This window comes from Oryzias melastigma, linkage group LG9, assembly GCF_002922805.2.
Source record: "Oryzias melastigma strain HK-1 linkage group LG9, ASM292280v2, whole genome shotgun sequence".
NCBI lineage: Eukaryota > Metazoa > Chordata > Actinopteri > Beloniformes > Adrianichthyidae > Oryzias > Oryzias melastigma.
In genome coordinates this window covers 12,736,333-12,758,052 of record NC_050520.1, presented here as the reverse complement: position 1 = coordinate 12,758,052, position 21,720 = coordinate 12,736,333, and the positions used below count along the sequence as shown (strand labels likewise).

At 40.2% G+C, this 21,720-nt stretch overlaps 1 protein-coding gene and 1 long non-coding RNA gene across 4 annotated transcripts in view; one reads left to right on the top strand and one right to left on the bottom strand.

Annotated features, from left to right (window-relative positions):
- Positions 1 to 12,075, top strand: part of ddr2l (discoidin domain receptor family, member 2, like) — a 31,973-nt gene extending 19,898 nt beyond the window's left edge. For all 3 annotated transcript variants that reach the window (XM_024260253.1, XM_024260249.1, XM_036213508.1), the window contains exons 12-19: positions 575 to 686; positions 1,881 to 1,997; positions 4,026 to 4,270; positions 4,347 to 4,474; positions 6,370 to 6,567; positions 6,639 to 6,873; positions 8,261 to 8,410; positions 10,581 to 12,075. In XM_024260253.1, the coding sequence (XP_024116021.1) occupies positions 575 to 686; positions 1,881 to 1,997; positions 4,026 to 4,270; positions 4,347 to 4,474; positions 6,370 to 6,567; positions 6,639 to 6,873; positions 8,261 to 8,410; positions 10,581 to 10,715 (1,320 nt within the window). In that variant the 3' untranslated portion in view covers positions 10,716 to 12,075. The remainder of the gene's footprint in view (positions 1 to 574; positions 687 to 1,880; positions 1,998 to 4,025; positions 4,271 to 4,346; positions 4,475 to 6,369; positions 6,568 to 6,638; positions 6,874 to 8,260; positions 8,411 to 10,580) is intronic.
- LOC118599136 lies at positions 5,915 to 6,427 on the bottom strand. The gene is made up of 2 exons (XR_004948429.1): positions 6,293 to 6,427; positions 5,915 to 6,151 (listed from the first exon to the last, which is right to left on the bottom strand). It is a non-coding gene; the product is annotated as an uncharacterized LOC118599136 (long non-coding RNA).
- Positions 12,076 to 21,720: the final 9,645 nt, after the last annotated feature.

Here is a 21,720-nt window from a genome sequence, read left to right as displayed (position 1 = left end):
TCATCCATTCCATCCATCCATCCATCTTCCATCCATTTCATCCATCCACCATCCATCCATCATTCCATCATCCATCCATCATCCATTTATCCATCCATCTACCCATTTCATCCATCCATCCATCTTCCATCCATTTCATCCATCCATCATCCATCCATCATCCATCCATCATTCCATCTATCATCCATTTATCCATCCATCCATCCGTCCATCCATCCATCCATCATCCATCCTTCCATTATCCATCATCTATTCATAATCCATCCATCATCCATCCATCCATTCATAATCCTTCTATCATCCATCCATCCATCCTTCCATTATCCATCATCCCTTCCTCCATCCATCATTCATCATCCAGATTTAGTATTAGTCACTCATAGATCGGTTTGGATCTAACTTCTGATGTCTGCTACAAACCTCCAGGATGATGATTATTGGTTGTAAACATACAGCAGGTGGCAATTATTCTGGAGTTCTGACTTGAACACAGTGAATGTCAGAAAAGACAAAGAATTTGTCCAGTTTCTATTCTGTATCGTTCCCGTCACCTCTGGTCATGAATCCTCTGCAGGCTCCACGCCAGATCTTGGATGAAGAGGTGACGATCCGGCTGTCGTCCTGCAGCGACACTATCATCATGCAGACCCCACCTGTGCCCCCCCGTGCTGGACACGCCCCCACAGGTAGAGGGCCACGCGCTGGTTTCCCTTCCTGTGTGGCTTCATGGTTTGACGGATCAGAGGAAAGACGAGTAACCGCTCTGTCAGCTGACGGCGACGGTCCGTCAATGATTAAAGCATCAACGTTTGGCCACAAATTTAAAGTCTGGTCATCTGGTCTTGTTGGTTTTTCTTTGACCCTGACTGTTTTTAGCCTGAAAAAGTCTTAAAAAAATATTTGGTTTGATCCCAAGCAGATTGGATCATTGGATCATATAAAACACGTGTCAAAGTCGAGGCCCGGGGGCCGGATCCGGCCCTCCAGTTCATTTCAATTTAAAGTTATTAATGGCCCGATGTTATCTTGAGCTTATTTCTAACTTGTATAATTTTGACAAAATACATTTTTATAGATATTAAAATATTGAAAGTTATTTAAGGTTTAAGTTGATTTATTCTCAAATAATTTTCCTGTCTTTTTATTATTCATAATTATATTAAAAAGTTACGGTTTTAAAGTTTTAAAAAATTGTCATTCTGTTTGCTTTTTGGACTATTTTGGCATTTACTAAGATGTTTTTAAGTTGTTTTGGAGTTTAGCTAATATTTCAGCTACATGCTAGCTGTTTTTGGCTAAGTTAGGCTTTTTCAGTGTTTTAGGTTTTATAGTTTAGTTATTTTTCAGCTTCATGCTAGCTGTTTTTGATTTTTTGAATATTTTTTTTATGCTGTTTTGGAGTTAAGCTACTTTTTTATCTTTATGCTAGCTGTTTTGGCTAAATTAGGTATTTTTGCAGTTTTTTAGGCTAATTTGGTTTTAAGCTAATATTTTAGCAAACTATCAGCTTCAGTGTCTTCTGCTATCAGCACTGTCATCTTCAGCGGCCAAATTCAGCTTACAGCATTCACACTAGCATTATCACAGGTAATGCTATAAATCCAGTTCATAATTATGTTAAAAAGTTACGGTTTTAAAGTTTAAAAACTGTGGTTTTAGAGTGTTCAATAAATGTTTATCCTGTTCGACCTGAAGTGTATTTTGGATTTTGGCCCCTTGTGTGATTGAGTTTGACACCCCTGATATAGCTTGTTCTGATGGCTCTTTGTCTTTTGTGTAGCACCTTGAGGCAACTTTGATCCGGAATGTGTGTTTTTATTTAATAAAGGAAAATAAATGTCTGTTTTCGTAATCTAGTTCTTGTGGTGTTCTGTCTTCAGGCCCGGCCAGCACCGATCCACACTATGAGAGGGTGTTTCTGTTGAACCCAGCGTACCAGAACCCGTCCATGCTGAGAAACAAGCTTCCAGAGCTGCCGCAGAGCGCCGAGGCGTCAGGTGAGAGCGCTGGAGTTCAGATGTGGAACCTGCATTGCAGCGAATCTGCAAACACAGCCCCAGTCCTTTTTGTCGAATTCTCACTTTCAGATTAAAAAAAAAAGTTGGAACTGAAAAAAAGTTTTTTTTTTTTGACAGTCCACTGTATAAAAAAAAACAAAAAAAAAACAATTTCAACTCAAAAACAGGCCTATTACAGGACTAACGTTCTAGTAATTTATTTAACACTTATATCTTTCTTAAATGACCGTGCAATTAAATAATCCCAATAAATGTGATAATTTGACAGCCCTGACCATACAAACTGCTTTTGACCCAGGCTGGTTTCATTTCAAAGCCAGGGAGCTTTGGAAAGAATCCAGCAAACATCTGTGTTTGGGGGAATTTACAGAGAATTTCCTGCTTCTGGAAGGAAATGTTACTGTGGTTGACGTTGTGGAACAATGTCCGGTTCAGTGTTCGGTCACAGAGTGAAGGAAGACGGATATTTGTTATGATGCCTGCAACAAAACCATTGGAATTTGAAGTCAAAAGTTCGATCAGTTCATAAAAACTTCTAAAGAATTATGTTTGAAACGACTCTTGGTTGCATTTTAGCTAGTATTTAAGCAACATGCTAACATTTTTAGCTAATTTGTTATCTACTCAGGTTTTTATAACCTAATTTAGAGTTTAGCTTCTATTTTAGCAGCAGGTTAATGTTTTTGAATAATTTAGTGTACTGAGGAATTTTAGGCTATTTTGGAGTTTAGCTAGTATTTAAGCAATGTGCTAGCATTTTTGGCTAATTTGGCATCTACTGAAGTTTTTTGGAGTTTAGCTTTTATTTAAGCAACATGCTAAATATTTTTGTAAAATTGGCATTTATTAATAATTTTAAAGAAATTTTACTACAATTTTTTTCAGAAATGTTGGTCAAATTCAGCGCTCTTTCATATTTCTCTAATGAAATTTCCAGTCTTTTAGCAAAGTTAGCATTTTGAAGATAGCTTTTGTATCTTGAGCAAATTCCTTCAGCGATTAAAGTAAATGGCGTCACCATCACACTAGCATTATCGCAGGTAATACGACTTTTCTAGTTCTAGTTTTTCCTCAGTCTGGATTTGTTATGAACATTTCAAGCTAGCATTGACCTGATAGCAGTGCTATGTCTGTGCTTTAATGGTTATCAGCGACATTTTCAGTTTGCCGTAGAGCATCTCTGTCCTGGTTTTAGGATCTTTCTTCTTCTTCTCTCATCCTCTCATCACTTGATCCTGGTGAACACTTTGCATGTCTCCTCACCTTATAGACCTGCTCACTCTACACGCTTGTTCTCCTATTTTCTTCCAGATCTCTCTGCTCCTTTCCTCATTTCCTCTTCCTCCGCTCTCCTCCTCGGTAATCCTCTCTATGACGTCCTCCTGCTGACTTCCTGTCACATGACCCCGGGCTGGTTGCGTGGTAAGACCTGAAAGGTGTGACAAACAGAAAAGTGTCTCCCTTCTCCTGACTGACAGTCATTTGAAGTGTTTGTGTGACCGATTCCTCATTGTCTGCAGTTAAAGGCTGAAACCCACTGAGAATATTCAGACTGAGTCACAGATGGAGACAAAACCTCAATAAGAAAAAAAATATTACTGCAAAAACAAAAATCCCAACATCTCAATTGGCAAAAATGATGCAGTAAAGATGTTGAGAAAGTGTTGAGCTTTAAAAGTTAAACAGGAAGTGGGTTCTGTTGGTTCTGACCCATGGTTCTGGTAATAGATCTTCTCTCAAGTGTCTGTGTTATGGAGGAGATTGAAAATTTTTCTTAAGAATTTATGGCATCTGTCTATAAATGACTTAAAGCAGAGGTTAGCTCGGTTCTCTTGGTTCTGGTCAGAATCCTGATGACCTCTGATCCGTTTTCCTCCTAAACCAGAGCAGAATCTGTTGGTGTTCAGTGAAGGAACTTGAATTCAAAGTAAATCAGAGAGTCGTCTGCATAAAACCTCAGGCTTCCTTAATCACTCATGTTAATGGATCCTCTCTGACGTCCCACAGCTTGTGGGGGGGGTTACGCAGAGCCGGACGTCACACAGTGCACCCCACACCAGAGTTTCCATAGCAACGCGCCCCACTACGCGGAGACCGACATCATCCGGCTGCAGGGCGTCACGGGCAGCAACATGTACGCCGTCCCCGCCCTCACCGTGGACTCCCTCACCAGGAAGGACATCTCTGCCGCCGAGTTTCCGCGGCAACAGCTGATCTTCAGGGAGAAGCTCGGGGAGGGGCAGTTTGGAGAGGTGGGTGTGGACGCCGGCAGGACGTTCTGGTTCCGTGCGGGTCTGGATTCAACAGCCCTGATCTGCTTCTCCTCAGGTGCATTTGTGCGAGGCTGAGGGGCTTCCAGAATTCCTGGGGGAGGGGTCGCCCCTCCCTGACAGAGACGGCCGGCCAGTGCTCGTGGCGGTGAAACAGCTGAGGGCCGACGCCACCCTTCAGGCCCGGTACAGCCACACCACTGTCCACTTATGGATCAATTAGACAAAGTTTTGGCTTTGTATAGGATAAAGAAAAAACAACAACTACCGTATGCAGGCGGCCTCCTCATGAGTGAGGGACAGAATGAATATTGTACAATGAAAAGTAAATAAAAACAATCAGCAAGTTAATCTTATTACAGAGCAAAAGATGTTATTGATTTGGAAGAAGAGAAAACTGATAATCTCGTTAACCAAATGAATTAACATCATCTCTGTGTTTGTCTGGATCTGGAAATGATTTATTCAAAAATGACACGAAAAACAACAGATTATATAAAACATGGTCATCAAAGTCAATCACACAAGGGGCCAAAATCTAAAACACACCTTAGGTCACGAGTCAAACAGGATAAACCTTTATTGAACACTCTAACACTACATTTATAAAACTTTAAAACTGTAACTTTTTAACATAACTATAAACTAGATATATATCATTACCTGAGATAATGCTAGTGTGAATGCTGTAAGCTGAATTTGACCGCTGAAGATGCTGAAATCACTGATGCTGAAAACATTAAAGCTGATAGCCAGCTAAAGTGTTAGCTAAATGCCAAATTAGCATAAAAAAACATAGGTTAGCCAAAACAGCTAGCAGGAAGCTGAAAAAATAGCTAAACTCCAAAACAGCCTAAAATACTTTTATTAGCCTAAACAGCTAGCGTGTTGCTGAAATATTAGCTAAATATATGTACCTCGCGTGCATTATTAAAATCAATTGTATCGAATGCAATTAGCGTCAAATTCATGTTCTGTACACCGTCTTTGTTCTAACAAGAATCAAAGTTGCATCTTTATCCAAAAGTCTGTTAACTTGAAGTTCCCGCCACATGTGGGAGGAGCTTCAATCAAAAACTTTTCTGGAACTCGTCGTGGAGGACGCGGATACTGAGAGGTCAAGTTTATGTATTTTGAAGTGCTGAACCAAAGTATTAGTACACGTCTCCGTGTCTGGGTTCAGAATCCCAGTGAGGAGCAGCAGCTGCTCCTGGGGTCAGAGAAAAGGCAGTACGGCAAGACAAAAGTATCAAAAATCACCAGGAAAAGTGGGCGTGGCAGTGCCTCACCTGCACATGTACTATGGATAATAATCATTATTTGAAATATTTAAGTGTTCCCACAGTTTCAATACTACAATTAATACAAAAAAAAATATGAAAGTTTAATTTGAACTTATTTATTTAAGATTTAATATTTATGAGTCGGGAGAAATTGCATACTCAGCATTCTTTTCTCTCAGTTTTTGTAGATTTGGTCTCCAGACATGTAACTGTAATCAGAAAATAAATGTTTTTACATTTTTGTTTATGATCAAAGATGTGTGAGTGTATATGTATGCTTTGAAGTTTTCTTAAATATGTTTTAAAACTTTTAAAGAAAGTTATTTTTGGCTTTTATCTGTTGTTTTTTTTTTTTTTTTTTAACTTTTTACTGATCCGATAGATGATCCGAACCGTGACCCTAAAACCTTGAGTTTTGTGATATGTTACACTCCAACAAATAGACACCACCTTGTTGAATCTAGGTGATGTCAGTAAGCAGTGATTGGTCCAAGTCTGTATGAGTCATCGTTTCTATGGTGACCACCCTCGCCAATCAGGAGTGAGCTTGTTGGAAGTCCATGTCCCTGTCACTTGAAACCTGTCAATCAGAAGCATCAAACGTTGGATGTGAGAGCAGATACTTATATGGAGGCATCTGATTGGTCAGTTTATAGCTTGAATAACTGACTTGTGTAGGCAAACACTGGAACTAGTTAAACTTGTCAGTAAACATTCTAACCGAGCTGCTCCTCTCTGGCTGTGAAGATCATCTGTCAACAGCTCTCAAGCGAGCGTCTTTGTCCCTTCAACCCTCAGGAACGACTTCTTGAAGGAGATCAAGATCATGTCTCGGCTGGACGACCCCAACATCATCCGGCTGCTGTGCGTGTGCGTGTCGTCCGACCCGCTGTGCATGGTGACGGAGTACATGGAGAACGGAGACCTCAACATGTTCCTGTCGCAGCGCGAGATCGAGAGCACGCTGACACACGCCAACAGCATCCCCTCGGTCAGGTGGGCGGAGTCCCGGTCTGCAGGCTCCCTCTGTGCAGCTCCTCCTCCTCACCTCTCCCTCCTGTCCTCAGCCTGTCCGACCTCCTCCACATGGCGGTGCAGATCTCATCGGGGATGAAGTATCTGGCATCTCTGAACTTTGTGCACCGCGACCTGGCCACCAGGAACTGCTTGGTGGACCGCCGCCTCACCATCAAGATCGCCGACTTTGGGATGAGCAGGAACCTGTACAGCAGCGACTACTACCGCATCCAGGGCCGAGCGGTGCTGCCCATCCGATGGATGGCCTGGGAGAGCATCCTGCTGGTGAGGACACGGCCGCAGCAGCTCTCACAGCTTCACTTGACCTGTTTTTGTATTTATATTCAGTAGATATTTTGAATTCTGAAACAGAAAACCGTCTTGTAGGTAAGCATGAAGCAGTGAGGGATCAGGTGAGCCCTCATTTACAAGACTTGAACCCCAGCAAGATATGCGTTTATTATTGTATTATTATATTATGTGTGTCTTTTGAGTAGGGCTGCCACAAAAGATTATTTTAATAGTCGACTAATCAGGTATTGTGTAAAGTGGATGTAAAGCACACATCTTAACCATCGTTAGCTTTAAACTAACTAAAAACTAGATATATAGCACTACCTGTGATAATGCTAATGTGAATGCTTTTTGTTGAAAGTAGTCTCTAAAGATGCTGAAGCTTTTTGCTAAAAATGGTGACACAATTTACTTCAAATGCTGAAGGGATTTGCAAATCCCAATTTGAAAATCCAAAAGCTATTTGCAAAATGTTAAATTTGATAGACTGGAAACTTCATTAAAGACATATGAAAAAATGCGGAAATTGACCTAAAGAAAAGTTTGTAGTAAAAATGGTTAAAAATCCCTAAACAATTTTGCAAAATTTTCAGTGTGTTGCTTAAATATGAACTAAACTACAAATTAGACAAAAAAAATCTTAGAAGATGTCAAATTAGCCAAAAAAGCTAGCTCGTTGCTTAAATACTAGCTAAACTCCAAAATTGCCTAAAATTTCTCAACTAAACCAAATTGGTCAAAAATCTAGAAGCTAAACTCTAAATTAGCCTAGAAAACCTCAGTAGAAAACAAATTAGCCAAAAATGTTAGCATGTTGCTAAAATAAAAGCTAAACTTCAAAATAGCCTAGAATTCCTCAGTAAACCAAATTTGTCAAAACTGTTAGCCTGTCGCTAAAATAGAAGCTAAACTCTAAATTTGCCTAAAAAATACCCTAGTAGATAACAAATTAGCCGAAAAAACATTAGCATTTTGCCAAAATATTAAGGAAATTTGTAAAACTTACTTTAAAAGATGAAAATATAGCCCATGAATATATTTAAGGCTTAGCATCTGAAAGAAAGAAACCATTTTTCTCAAAAGACAAAGTTCTGATCTCACGGACTCAAATATAACAATTTTTTATCGCTGAAATTTGCTCATAGCTTTGTTCAACTTTACTACACTCTGACTACAAACAATATAAAGTAAAGAATAATCGATTTTTAAATTAGTCCTCGACTATTTTAATAGTTGATTCGCCGACTAATTGTTGCAGCCCTACTCCAGAGAACTTTGCTCTCTAAGCAGAAACAGAAGTGCTGTCACGCTGACACCTTCAGGTCGTCCCTGGTGTTGCACCCTGCTTCGGTCCAGTGACCCCTGTCCTTCTGTCCAGGGCAAGTTCACCACAGCGAGTGACGTGTGGGCGTTTGGGGTCACCCTGTGGGAGATCTTCACTCTGTGTAAGGAGCAGCCCTACAGCCTGCTGTCCGACGAACAGGTCATAGAGAACACTGGCGAGTTCTTCAGGAACCAGGGCAGACAGGTGAGACGGAGCAGGCCTCCATCATCGGATATCGTCTGATGATAACTTCACTTCTATGGTTATGATCTGTTTCAGCTCTTAGGAGATATTTTTTGTCTTTTGTGAGAAACAGTTCCTTGTTTCAGATGCCAAGTCTTAAATATATTCATGGACTGTATTCTCATCTTTCACAGAAATGTTCCAAAAATTTGGAGTTTACCTAATATTTTAGCAACATGCTAACATTTGTGACAAATTTAGTTAACTGAGGAATTTCAGGCTATTTAGGAGTTTAGCTTTTTTCTTTTAGCAACATGCTAACGTTTTTGGCTCATTTGTTTTCTGCTGAAGGTTTTTTTAGGATAATTCAGAGTTATTTTCTATTTTAGCAAAATCCTAACGTTTTGACAAATTGAGTTTTCTGAGTAGTTTTGGGTAATTTTTGAGTTTAGCTAGTATTCAAGCAGCAAGATAGCTTTTTTGGCTAATTTGGCGTCTACTGAGGTTTTTTGTTCTAATGTGTAGTTTAGTTCATATTTAAGCAACACACTAAATATTTTTGCAAAATTGGTACATATTAGGGATTTTTAATAAATTTTACTACAATTTTTTTAAAGACATTTAGGTCAATTTCAGTTTTCTTTCATAGTTCTCCTCTGAACAGGAGACAACACAAAAGGTTTCCTCTGACAGGAAAAAGTGTTTGGAGATGAGAGGAGGAATCTTCTTCCATCCTCTGCATCAGGATTTACACTCTACAAAAACATTCATATGAGGTCCACTTGGTGAACACAGCAGCTCTAAAGATATGGAGAGAAAATAGACTCACTCCCATTTGTGGATCCATAATTCTTGATTTGGCCATAAATAAGGATTTGTGCGTGTGTATTCTTGATTGGTAAGTCATATAATACGTTTTGTGCATAAGTAAAAAGATTACAAAAAGTAAAATAATACAAAATACAATTTACACATGCACAAATTAAAATTACAACAGCTTAAAACTAATTACACAAAAAAATCTTTTAAAAAATACACATGAATCACCTCTTACGCTCGAAGCCTCAGTTACTCACGGATTCCATCGTGAGACTCTTTTCACGTCTCTGATTCATCCGTGAGTGATGCGTTCAAGTACTACTACAATGCTGGGTCATTAGTTTTCTTTTCAGCCGTTTTAAACTTAGATTGTGAATACTATCTGGTGAAACTTGAAATTTTCCCACTTTCTTAAACCGATATTCCTGATAATTAATATAATATATTTTAGAAAGACTTATCACTTTAAGAATAAAAATATTTTCCAGAAAAGAGCGCTTTTGATCTGCAGCAGCTCGTCTAGATCTGCGGGAGTTTAGAAGGACGCCGCCTGCTATCACCGTGGCTGATCAGCGCTCGGGACACAGCCCCCGGTGTCTGCACTGTCAGGGCGGGCTGTGGAGAGGAACCATCAGTTCTCGGAGATATATTTATTTTTAAAGGGATAAGTGTTTTAAAAACTCTTATTTAGACTTTATTATATTAATTATCAGGAATATCTGTTTGAGAAAGTGGGAAAATGTCAAGTTTCACCGGATATTATTCACAATCTAAGTTTAAAATGGCAGATAAGAAAAATCTCATAGCAGGTGCTGCTGCAGTACAGCTGTCAGACTGACTTTTATCCTCCACCTTATTTCTAAATATAAAAGAGCACTGTTGTCCAAAAACTACAAAGAAATGCCATATTATCTCTTTAGTTGAATAGAATCTCAATCGCAGAACGTTAAAAGTTGAAGTTTTTTTGACAGTTTTATTGCGCTGACCTCACAGCTGCACTTGTGCTTGAGGGAGTCAATACGTATTAAAGTAATTATGTTTTATTAATCGTGTTAACGCGTCAACATTCACAGCCCAATAGAAACAGAGTTAACGAGAGAGGCAGAGAGCAGTCGGCGACATCAAGATGGACGACGTCATTGTAGATGATGTAAATACCCACAGCTGAGCAGACGCGTCTGTCCACCGTCACGAATGAGTACCTGCGACTCTCCGCGCTCTCCATCCACACTCCGCTCCACGTCTATGTGAACCAGGCCTTACTTAGAATTATGGGTGAAAAATAAAGTTTCATGTTATCTGAAGATATTTTTCTTCACTTTTCTAATAACTGTGAATGCATTCATTCAGTCTAACCCTCTCCCCCATCCAGATCTTCCTCTACAGCCCCCCCCTCTGCCCCCCCTCTCTCTTCGACCTGATGATGCGTTGTTGGAGTCGTAACATCACAGACCGGCCGGCCTTCGATGGAATCCACCAATCCCTGAGGCGCCACGTCAGAGAGTGAGCGGGGTTCACCGGAGGTCCTGGTCGGACTTTGTGAAAGGGCGGGGTCACGCCTGCGCCGCCTCCCACTGTGCCGTGGCCTTTGAGACTCCCCTCAGAGACAAGAGGGAGACGGAGGAGCCTGGCAGAGCTCTGGATTTGCTGACTGAAGGCCTCCACGTCGTCCTCTGACCGTTCTTAACAGTTACACGTCTCCTTTAGATTTGGTTGCTGGCTGGACGTAGGCGTCGGCCTTTCTCGTCTCTCCTGTGGTTCCTGTTTTCGTTGTAAAGCACTGTGTCCATGTCTCACGTACTCGAGTTAGTTTATTACCCCACACTGGAGTTAGGGTCAAAATGTAGTTAGGCTTTGAGTTTTAAATGACTATTTTATTTTTCTTGTTTATTGAGATGTTGCTATGGAGATGAATGACATCAGAAACAGAAGATGGACGTTTGTTTCATTTTGTTCCCAATTTGAATCCGTTTCTGATCATCTTCACGACGGGGAGCCCGAGTGTCATGGCCGACGGAACAGGCACATCTGTGGGCAGCAATGGAAACAGTCGGGAGAACAAAGTCGCTGCCGTGTCACTCAAACCAGCTACACTTAAATGATGAGGCTGCAGAAGAAAACATTTGATCAGCTATCATCAGATCAGCTGTTCTTCCCCAAATCTCTCACCAAAGTAAACCAAAAGAAGCTGCATCCATCTCAGTGAACGCGTCCTTCTGCCTCGTTTCAGTTCTTCGAGCTTCAATCCTCGTTGGAACATCAAGAATCAGACGGAAACTGGACAGAACGTGAGCGTTTTTCAGTGTTTTAGCTGTTTCAGAAGTGTGCTGTTGCCTGTACTGTATCTGACACTTCTGTGGGTGTGAGTGCACGTGTGAGTGCACGTGTGAGTGCACGTGTCAGGCTAACTGGTGTTGCCAACATTCCACTGGGAGTTTGTTGGACTCGTGGTTGACCAGACTTTCTCTGTTCTGATTGATTTTTTTAAAAGAAGCTGAAAGGGGAAGTGATGAGGGAACCACTAAACTCAATCTCCCAGAGTTCCTTGCTGCAGTGAGCCTGTGGATTGTGTGCTGTTTGGAAACTTCTGCAGTGTACAGTAAAGTCACCTGTATTTTTGTGGTGTGAATGCAGATTTATGTGGTTTTGTGATGAATAATTATCAGTCAGAATATTTGGTCGATTCTGTTTTGACTTGTTTCTGTTCTGGGGGGTTTGGGGGCTTTTTCTGTCTGATTTTCTCTCCCGTTCTTCATCGTTCCTCTTCGCCTTTTATCAGCCTTCCTTCTGGCTTGTAGCTGTGGATCATGGAGAATGAGCTGTTCAAGTCTGTTTGCTTGTTTTTAAATAAACATTTTTTGTCAAAAGCAGAATTCATCATTTTAACAGGGTCAGGTAATGCTACTGTAGGTCTGCCACAAATGATTATTATAATAGTCGATTATTTTTTCAGATTAGTCGACTAATCGGATCATGCATAAAGTGGATGTAAAGCAAACATCTTAACAATCATTAGCTTTAAACTAACTAGAAATAAAGACATTGAAGAAGATAGTTTATTAAACTCTTAATGAATCGTGCAGCCTCTGTCCTTCATTAGTTTCTGATATTAAACTAGAAAAGTTGCATTACCTGCGATAATATTAGTGTGAATGCTTTTGCTGAACGTAGTTGCTTAAGATGCTGAAGCTTTTTGCTAAAAATGGAGATGCAATTGACTTTAATTGCTGCAGGGATTTACTGAAAATGCAAAAAGCTATTTTCAAAATGTTAAATTTGCTAAAAGACTGGACATTTTGTTAAAGAACTAAGAAGAGTGTCGAAGTTGTCCTAAATTTCTGAAAAATTTGTTGTAAAATTGCTTAAAAATCCCTAATAGATGCCAATTCCTCAGTAAACAAAATCAAGAAATGCAGCATGTTGCTAAAACAGAAGCTAAACATTAAACTAGCCTATAAAAACCTCAGAAGATAACAAATTAACCAAAAACATTAGCATGTTGCTAGAATATTACAAGGCTAGCAACTCTCAGCACTGGCCGTGAGACTCATTTGATTGATTTCGACTCACACATTCGATTGATCTCTCGCGCTCTCACGCCACACCTCTGTTTCTCACGCTGAGGGGATCATGAAGATGGAACGTACGGTAGTCATGGGTGTGGTAAACGTATCACGATATTTTTTGTGAGGATTCTGTCATTCTCCAGTCTAGAGGTCAGCGACGTTTATGACATGAGGTGCCAACTCAACATTTTCTCCATCACCAACTAGCATGTAAACTCTGTTGTCGTTCATCATAATGGTAACAACAAAAAATACAAAGCAGTGTAATACTTTTATAAAGAGTGAAACTAGTCACTGTGGTCTGTGAGAATTTGATCAGGAACAGGAAAAAGCCACCAGGTGGCAGCAAAGAGCTTCATGAGGGAAAACACCCAGACATTCATGATATGAAACCCTTCAGTGTGAACAGCAGCAGTTTAAAGTTGATATTCTGGCTGCTCTGCTGCTGATCCCGCCTTCACGCAGACAGCTCTCCACCTGCCGCTGCCCTGGTCTTCAGGTGGTGCTGGGTCAGCATCTCCTGGGCTCAGCAGGATGTGGGAGGTTCTGGATCATTTTCACAAGAAGCAGCTTTACTGCATTTCAAATCTCTATTAGAGTTCAGAAGACTGAAGCCACATGCAAGTTTCACTTTAGTAATGGAGAACAATTAAGAAAACCCTCACACTGGAGCTTAAAGGACCAAAACTGATGCTTTAGTTTGTGCATCTACTTTTTAAACAAATTAAAATGGAGCAGGTTTTAACTAATCTTATTTTAACTGAAGGGATATCAGTGTTTTATTTTTAAATCTTACATTTTAAGGCAAAAGTCAGAACCTTCTCCATGGTGATGAAGACGCTGTGTAAACAGGAGCGACTGTACATGGGGTTTGTGAGTTTACGCAAACACACAGAAGTCAGAAAAAAACCTTCATTTCCGTCCATTTCTGTCCATGGCTTTATTTACTGAATGCTGCCATCTGAGTCCAGACCTGCCGACAATGCAGAGAATTGATCAAAGAGGACGTTTCTTTGATCAAATGGATTTCTGACAGAAACACACAAAAATGAACTCTGAAGAAGTTAACTGGAACCATTTGTGTGACAGGATGAACTAGAAAGACTTGAGTCTCAGAAGTAGAGATGGAGAGAAACCTTCAGGCTTTGGGTCTTCAGCCAGCACTTATCATTGATGGAGACATTGCTAAAAGATCCAGCAAAACTTCCACAGGTCACTGGGAAACAATCTGATGAGCAGACAGGAAGTCATATTTGAACATGGTGGAGCACCTTGGTTTGGTCTTGTAGGTCTGGTTGGATATAAACCTGGCAGATTCCAGATGTACTTGGTGATGTCCTCCAGCAGCTCGGACAGTGTGGGGCTTTAGAAGTGCAGCTTCCATATGTTGGAACTGTGAATGCTTTATGGCATAAGAAGGTTTTAAGGAAACAGCTGCTTTCCTCCAGGCTGCGCCTGCGTTCCAGTGTTCCAGTCTATCGTTCATTAGATATTTAAGGGTCTATTTAGTCTGGAAAAGGCTGTTGGTCCAGATCAAGTCCTGAACCTTGCTCTTGGCGTGTAATCAGACTGCCATCACCCAGACATTTTTGTCTTGAACCAAAGCCTGTAAACAGAACCACATGACAAAAGATCTCTTCAGTCATTGGCCAGGAATTACAAAGGCTGGGAAAAGCAACAGAAAGAGACAGGAGGTCCAAAACGTTGCAATCCTCGTCGAGATAGTTCACTTCTGCAAGCTTTACTTTTTGCTAACCAATTTTGAACATCTACATCAAGGTCAGGTACAGCACTCTGCTGCTGTGGTACAGCGGAGGCATAATGCAAGATGGTTAGTGGCTAGAAGACGTGCCATGTAAATCAGAGGATGGTGGCAGCTGCAGTGCTGAGGAACTGATGACTAACAAAGTGTCTGACATATAAATAGAAATGTGTATCAGCGTAAATGAGAGCATTTATGCGACAACCTTTCAAAGAGTTGTTGTGTTTCATCTTTGCTTCTTATTTGTCTGCAGCTCATCGGTTTCCTCTCTATGTTTGTATCCCATAATATCTATGGTGGCCGTTGATCCAGTAGTTGTGCTCCGAGAACAGAAATTATTCAGTGTACTCAGACTGGACACATTTGGTCCGCTTATGATCTGAAATAATGCGACTAATCGACTATTAAAATAGTCTATGACTAATTTAATAGTCGATTAGTCATTACTTTATATTATATGCATTTAGAATGTAGTAAAGTTGAAAATTATATTCGCATTCTGCTAGCTTTTTTTTAATCATTTATTAAGGTTTTTTTAGGCTATTTTAGCTAATATTTCAGCTCCATGCCTCCTGTTTTGGCTAACTTAGGCTTTTTTTTATTCTATAGGTTAATTTGGCATTTAAATTATCTGGCTATCAGCTTTAAACGTTTTCAGCTATCAATTTCAGTATATTCAGTGGCCAAATTCAGCTTACAGCATTCACACAGATAATGCTAGCGTGAATATATCTAGTTTTCAGTTAGTTTAAAGCTAAAGATGGTTAAGATGTGGGTTTTACATCCAGTTTGCACACAACCCGATTAGTCAACTAATCGGAAAAAATAATCGGTGATTAGTCGACCACTAAAATAATCGTTTGTGGCAGCACTATTGTGAAACAAACACACAAATGAGTCCTAGTCTGGGACCAGGAACAGTTGTCTGACCCAGCTTTTGAGGTGGTCTCGGTTCATTTCCAATTGGACTGAGCTTCGATTCGCTCTGAGATTCTTCAGTCTAAAAACTATCTGCTCAGAGACCAAAATAATGTAAACAAAATGGCTGCCGTAGATGATAGTCACATGATGTAAACAGAGTAAGAAATACACAACAGATGAGCCAGAGACAGAGGTAAAGCAACAATTGTTGTGTTAGCAAATAGGAAAAAAAATGTTACGAATCCTTATGTTTTAGAACATTTGGTCTACACAGCTAAAAAAAACACTTTTGAAATGCTTTCCAGTGTCTGGTTATGTGGCACGCGCCGCCTGCTGCTGTGACGTCATCCTTAAAGCTTCCTGGTAGTTCCTTAACAGAATTCTCTTCAGAACGATAAAAATAACACCACGATAATGAGATGCAGTAACTCATTAAAATGTGGTCGGATGAATTCAGGCTCGTTTAAACAACTTTGCATGATCCACATTGATTCTCACTGTTTTCAAGACAATCGAGTCGTGGTACCAAATTAGCAGTAAAAAGTGTTCAACCTGTCCTTCATACAGACGCTCAAAATCCATCAGCGAAATAAAAAGTTTGATTAAGTGAAAAATCCTGGCAAACTGCAGCACCTCTATCTTTCTCTTTTTGTTTTGCCCCGCCCCCGTAACTGCTGACCAATGACCCAAGAGATCCATAGTCAGATGGCTTTGTTTACAAGGTTTGGTCAGAAACAGAAATCTATTTAGATGGCAGTCTAAATACAGACCAAAAACAATCAAGATTCGTCCACAAATAAGTGGACTTGATCTGAACCTACGGACATTTAACATCTGTATATCCTCAGACCAAGAAAAACTCAGAGAAAAACAGAGATCAGCCCGAGTGGAATTGAACAGAGACCTTCTCGAAAGTAGAGTTCGAGAGCGGTTCTCTTGGGAGTATTAAGTATGAAAAAGTATTCTGGAATATTAGGGTAAATAGAGCTCTGGTTCACGGAATGTGTCCAATCTGAAAACACCCTAAATCTTTTTTTTAGACACAATTTTGCAGTTTAACTAGGAAATATATACACCCCATATACAGATATATATATATATATATATATATATATATATATATATATATATATATATATATATGTAAACTATATACAGGTTATTTCCGAGTGGTGTCTTTGTGGATGCACAGCAGACTTACTGATCTCACCTATTATTTATTTATTTTGTAATAGTATTTAATTTTTAAGAAGACTGATGAAGAGAAATTGGATTTATAAAAGTACATCTTTCGGCCTGTGAATTCTTCAGAGAGATGACCAGCCTGGGGAGATCTGGAGCAGGCTGGAGTGATTTACAGGAGTCTGCTCCTCTTTTGTACTACACAAAGGAGCCAAGTAGCCTAACAAATACACTGAATGCAGTCGGGGGCTTTTTGGGCCACCTGTATCCCCAGGGCATTTTATTTGGGGCATCCCAGACCTCCAGGAATTTCATTATTTTGCACTTTGGAAAATATTGATGCTGCTGGAGCTCTCGGCCCCGCGCCATTGATCCGAGCTGAAGCAGCCGGCTCCCCCCCGGATCAGAGCCGCTGCATCGTATTGGCATGATTAATTAAAAAGAAAATGGTTTTTAGTATGGCTGACTGAACGCAGAGTCAGTGGCAGCTTTGAGGGGAGGGGGCACATTGATCCTCTCACAACCCCCCCACCCCCCAACTGGCACACCGAAGGCGCTGCAGGATAAAGGGAGGTGTACAACAAGCGTTAACCCACAATGCACTGCAGAGTTTTGACAGCTTCCTGCTCCGGGGCTGCTGAATTTATGAGCCATTAGTCTGCCGGCCAGAATCTAGTTGGTGCATTATGTTCCATGTCATCTGCAATTACATGTGCAGCCACTGATATGGAGCTGGGTGCATGTCTGCAGTTATCAGGGGCAGATAGAGCGGCCCCCAAACACCCCCGCCGCAGCTGACCAGTCCTCAGCTCCAGGACACGATGAACTCCGCCTTTCAGCGGGAGTGAAGAGCTTCAGTCTGCAGGTCAGATTAGGATGATAACGTGTCATTTGTGCAGTCCACTGTGTGATGTAACCAAGTCTAAATGTCTGGAGGCTCCAGATGTATCAGAGAAAAATACAATACACTTATAGATAAATATATATGTTCATGGTTTACCATTAACCCTTTAGCTCCTGAGGCGTCGCCGATGACACTTAAACTCAAAATCTTAAGCATACTGGAACTTTTCAACTGTGAACACGATCAACATGATTTCAGTAGATTCTGAAGGAGAAAAGCGGCTTGTCTCCACGCTCAGGAAACCTCTTCTCCAAGCCTGTCAAACCTCGTCTCCGCTGCGCTTGTGAAACATCTTCTCCACGTTTGTGAAACATCCTCTCCACGCTCGTGATGTTTCTTCTTCGCCACGCTGGTGAAACATCTTCTCTGCGCTCGTAAAACCTCTTCTCTGCGCTTGTGAAAGCTTTTCTTTGCGCTCGTGACACATCTTGTCCGCGCTCGTGAAACCTATTCTCCACGTTTGTGAAACATCTTCTCCGCGCTCGAGATGCCACGCTTATGCAACCTGTTCTCCACCACGCTGGTGAAACCTCTTCTTTGTGCTTGAGAAACATCTCCTTGCTCAAGATGTTTCTTCTCCGCCATGCTTGTGAAACATCTTCTCCGTGCTCGTGATAGCTCTTCTCCACACTTGTGGGAGTCTTCTGCTGTGACCTCTTCTGCTCGCCTGTGAACGTATTCTTACGTTAGTACTTCTCCCTCGAGGAGGACTCCTGTGCGTCCCTGTCAAACTCAACATTGAAGGAAAAAAAAAACCCTGAAATACCCGTGTATCATTTGTTTTTCAAATTAAAATAAAAAAATGAAAAATTACTGCTTTATGTATCTATCAATTTCAACTAAATGTTTTCTTACTTCATTTCCTCTCTTTCATAAGAACAATTCCACACATACATGTTAAAAACTAAAAAACAGGCTTTTCATTGGAGAGGAACTCTAAAAGTGGTTCTACCTTGACGTTCAGGTGGAAACGCCCTGAATACATCTGACTCTGGAGGAAGTTGATGGCATAAAAACCTCAAACCATAAAGATCTCTTTTCAATAATTGGAATTTTGTTGAACTTTCTGACATGTTTCTTTATATGGAAGTTCCTTCTCATAATTAAACCCATAAGAACCCATAGTAACATCAGTGTGACAGAGAAATGTATTAAATGTTTTCTGTAGTCCGTTTGATTTGTGGTACTGTTCACATTATTTGTTTTTTAGGAAAAATGGGTCTGGGTTCATCTAAAGAAGTATGTGTGAGAGTGGAAGAAACGTTAGCAGTGAAACTGTCAAGTGTAGTAATAACTCAGTTATTTGAAAAACAACCCTCAAAAGAAAAAAAGAATGATTTAAAAATAATAAAGAGCAAAAATAACATAATTTTACTCTAAACATTATAAATGAAATATTCAGATTAAATAGAAATGTAGAAATTAAATTAACAACTTAAAATGAAAAGTGCATTTGTGTAACAGCATAAACAGATAGAATTCTATTTTAAAAATACATCATTGAGGATTTTACATTGAACCTTAAAATGAATTGTAAAGAATGTTTGTTTATTCTGAGCTTCTTGCTTACACTAAATAAGGATGACATCACTGACCCGGCTCTTTCATTGGCTGACAGGCTTGATTCAGTTTCTAACAGGATGCGGCTCTGTTTATCTTTGAAAGGTCATTTTATTGATCCATCTGCTGCCGGGGAGAGTCTGACTAAACTCTGATCAGCGTGCATTGATGTTCCATTAAACGATTGATCGAGCAGGCGTGGGGCCTGGGGGGTCAGGAGGGGCTCATGGACTGTAAAACCAAGAGACTGTTAGTTAATTGGTGAAGTGATTAATCTGTCAATAAAAGCAGACCGGGTCCTGTCTCCCCTCTGAGCGGGTCCAGCCAGAACCAGGGTCGTCTCCCCAACATCCAAACTTCAGGTGTTACCATGACGACCCCGTGCATCACACCTGAGTGACAGATCTAAAGAGGAAAGATTCTCAGCAGGGGAAACAGACTGAATACCTCCAAACAAAGCTCGTGTTGAGATGAATCACGAAGGGCAGAGACAGGAAGCCAAGCGACTAAATCAAACCCGAAAAAGGACGGATTATGTCAGAATGTTCCAAAAGTTGGCAGTACAAAGGTAAGACCAATGACGCCCAGTCTGGTCACCATGGCGATGATATCTTAGATACATTTATCCCAAACTGTTGCACAAAAGAAGACTCAATTAGTCTGCATGTAGTTACCATAATTCTCTATTTGATGCGGTTAAGGTTAAGTAATTCAGTCATCGCGGTCTATAATTTGGTCAAGATCTCTGCAAAAATAAAAGTTGCATGTTTGTTGTCTTCTTCCTTTCACTGTGAATAAAAATGCTAATGATGCTGAAACGTGATTTAAGTGGAATTAAGAACATATTCAGAAAGAAAGAGCAACCTAAAGAAAGACTGAACAATTATTTTCAGCATTTTCTTTCTGCAGAGTTTCTCTTTTAGCCCAGACAATATATATTTTCTGGATACTTTATGCTGAAGCAAAATCAGAAACCCCCAAAAAAGTTCTTTGATTTGCAGTTGAATTTCACTCATCACTGTCTTTGATCCAGGAGCCCTTGAGATAGACAGATGAACTTTGCATTTTTGTGCCTTTCGGCTAAAAACATGCTTGAAAAGTTGCTGTCATGGCAACAGAAGCGATTGATAAGGTTCATGAGCATGCAGACAGTGACAGAGATAAGCACCAGAGCTGGTTTAAGTAGTCTTTGTTCCTCCTTCATTTCCACTGACAACCATGGGGGGGCAGGAGAGCCCCATGCAGGACAGTGTGTGGATCATTTCAGCTCATTTATTGTTAGACATATGACTTTGAAAAAATGTGAACATTACTGAAAAGGAAAACATCTCCTCTAATCATGTCTCTGTTTTTTCATGTTTGAAGAAGACAAAACAAATTGAACTCCTTGTTCTCAACAGGAGCACATCAGGGGCTACCCCAAAGAATCCAGTCATTAAACAATAAAATCTCTGTTTTTTCCCATTATCTTCAGTATTTTACAGGAGAACCTCCACTGGTTACACTTTAATAAAATGGCTGTTTCTCAATTCTCATGTCTATGGGGTTTTGACTTCTTGCAACCAGCAGGTAGGGAGGGGTTGATCAGTTCATTACCTATACAGTCATTGGTCCGAATGAAAAATAATGTCTGTAGCAGCTGCTGTTTTGTATTTTTGTTTCTCTCCTTTCAGTCCTCAATTTACAGTTTCAATTCAGACCTTTTGCTATCCGAGTTGATCCTAATTTTACGTGGGGGTGGGGCTTTTGGCCACTGAATGACTGACATTGGGTAATGGATGTTATGGTGATGTCATTTGCTGTTGGCACCACCAGTGTCATCCCTCCTCTGATGAACCAAACTCTGGGAGAGTGATTTCTCTACTGTGTCACTCATTCATTTTCAGATGATCCTGATTTGACCACATAAATATGGACGCATGACTACGGTTCACAAACTGCATCTAAACAAACATCAACACATCTGGAACTAACCTGATGAACTTGTGAAACCTCAGAGACAATGACAAGCAGTGAAGTACGGAGAGGGAGGAGTGATGGTGTGGGACTGTTGTGGATCTGGATTAAACACAGTATTTTAATGTGGGTTCAGAACCAAAATCTAAGCATAGCATCAGTCTGACCCAGACCCGATGAAAGCTGTTGGATGGAAGTGTTCACAGTAATGTGTGTTTGAAAGTTTAGATCACATGTGTCAAAGTCAAGGCCCGGGGGCCGGATCCGGCCCTCCAGATCATTTTATTTTATTGTTATTAATGACCCGATGTTATCTTGCACTTATTTTTAACTTGTATAATTTTGACAAAATGTAAAGTAAAATATTTAAAGTTTTTTAATGTTTAAGTTGATTTATTCTGAAAAAATATTCCTTCCTTTTTATTATTCATATTTATTTTATAAAGTTACAGTTTTAAAGTTAAAATAATTGGCATTCTGCAAACTTATTGGAGTATTTTGGATTTACTAGGATTTGTTTAGGCTGTTTTGGAGTTTGGCTAATATTTCAGCTACATGCTATAGCTGTTTAGGCTAATTTAGGGTTTTGGGGGTTTTTTTTGTTTGTTTTTTTAGGATGTTTTGGAGTTTAGCTAATATTTTAGGTACATGCTAGCTGTTT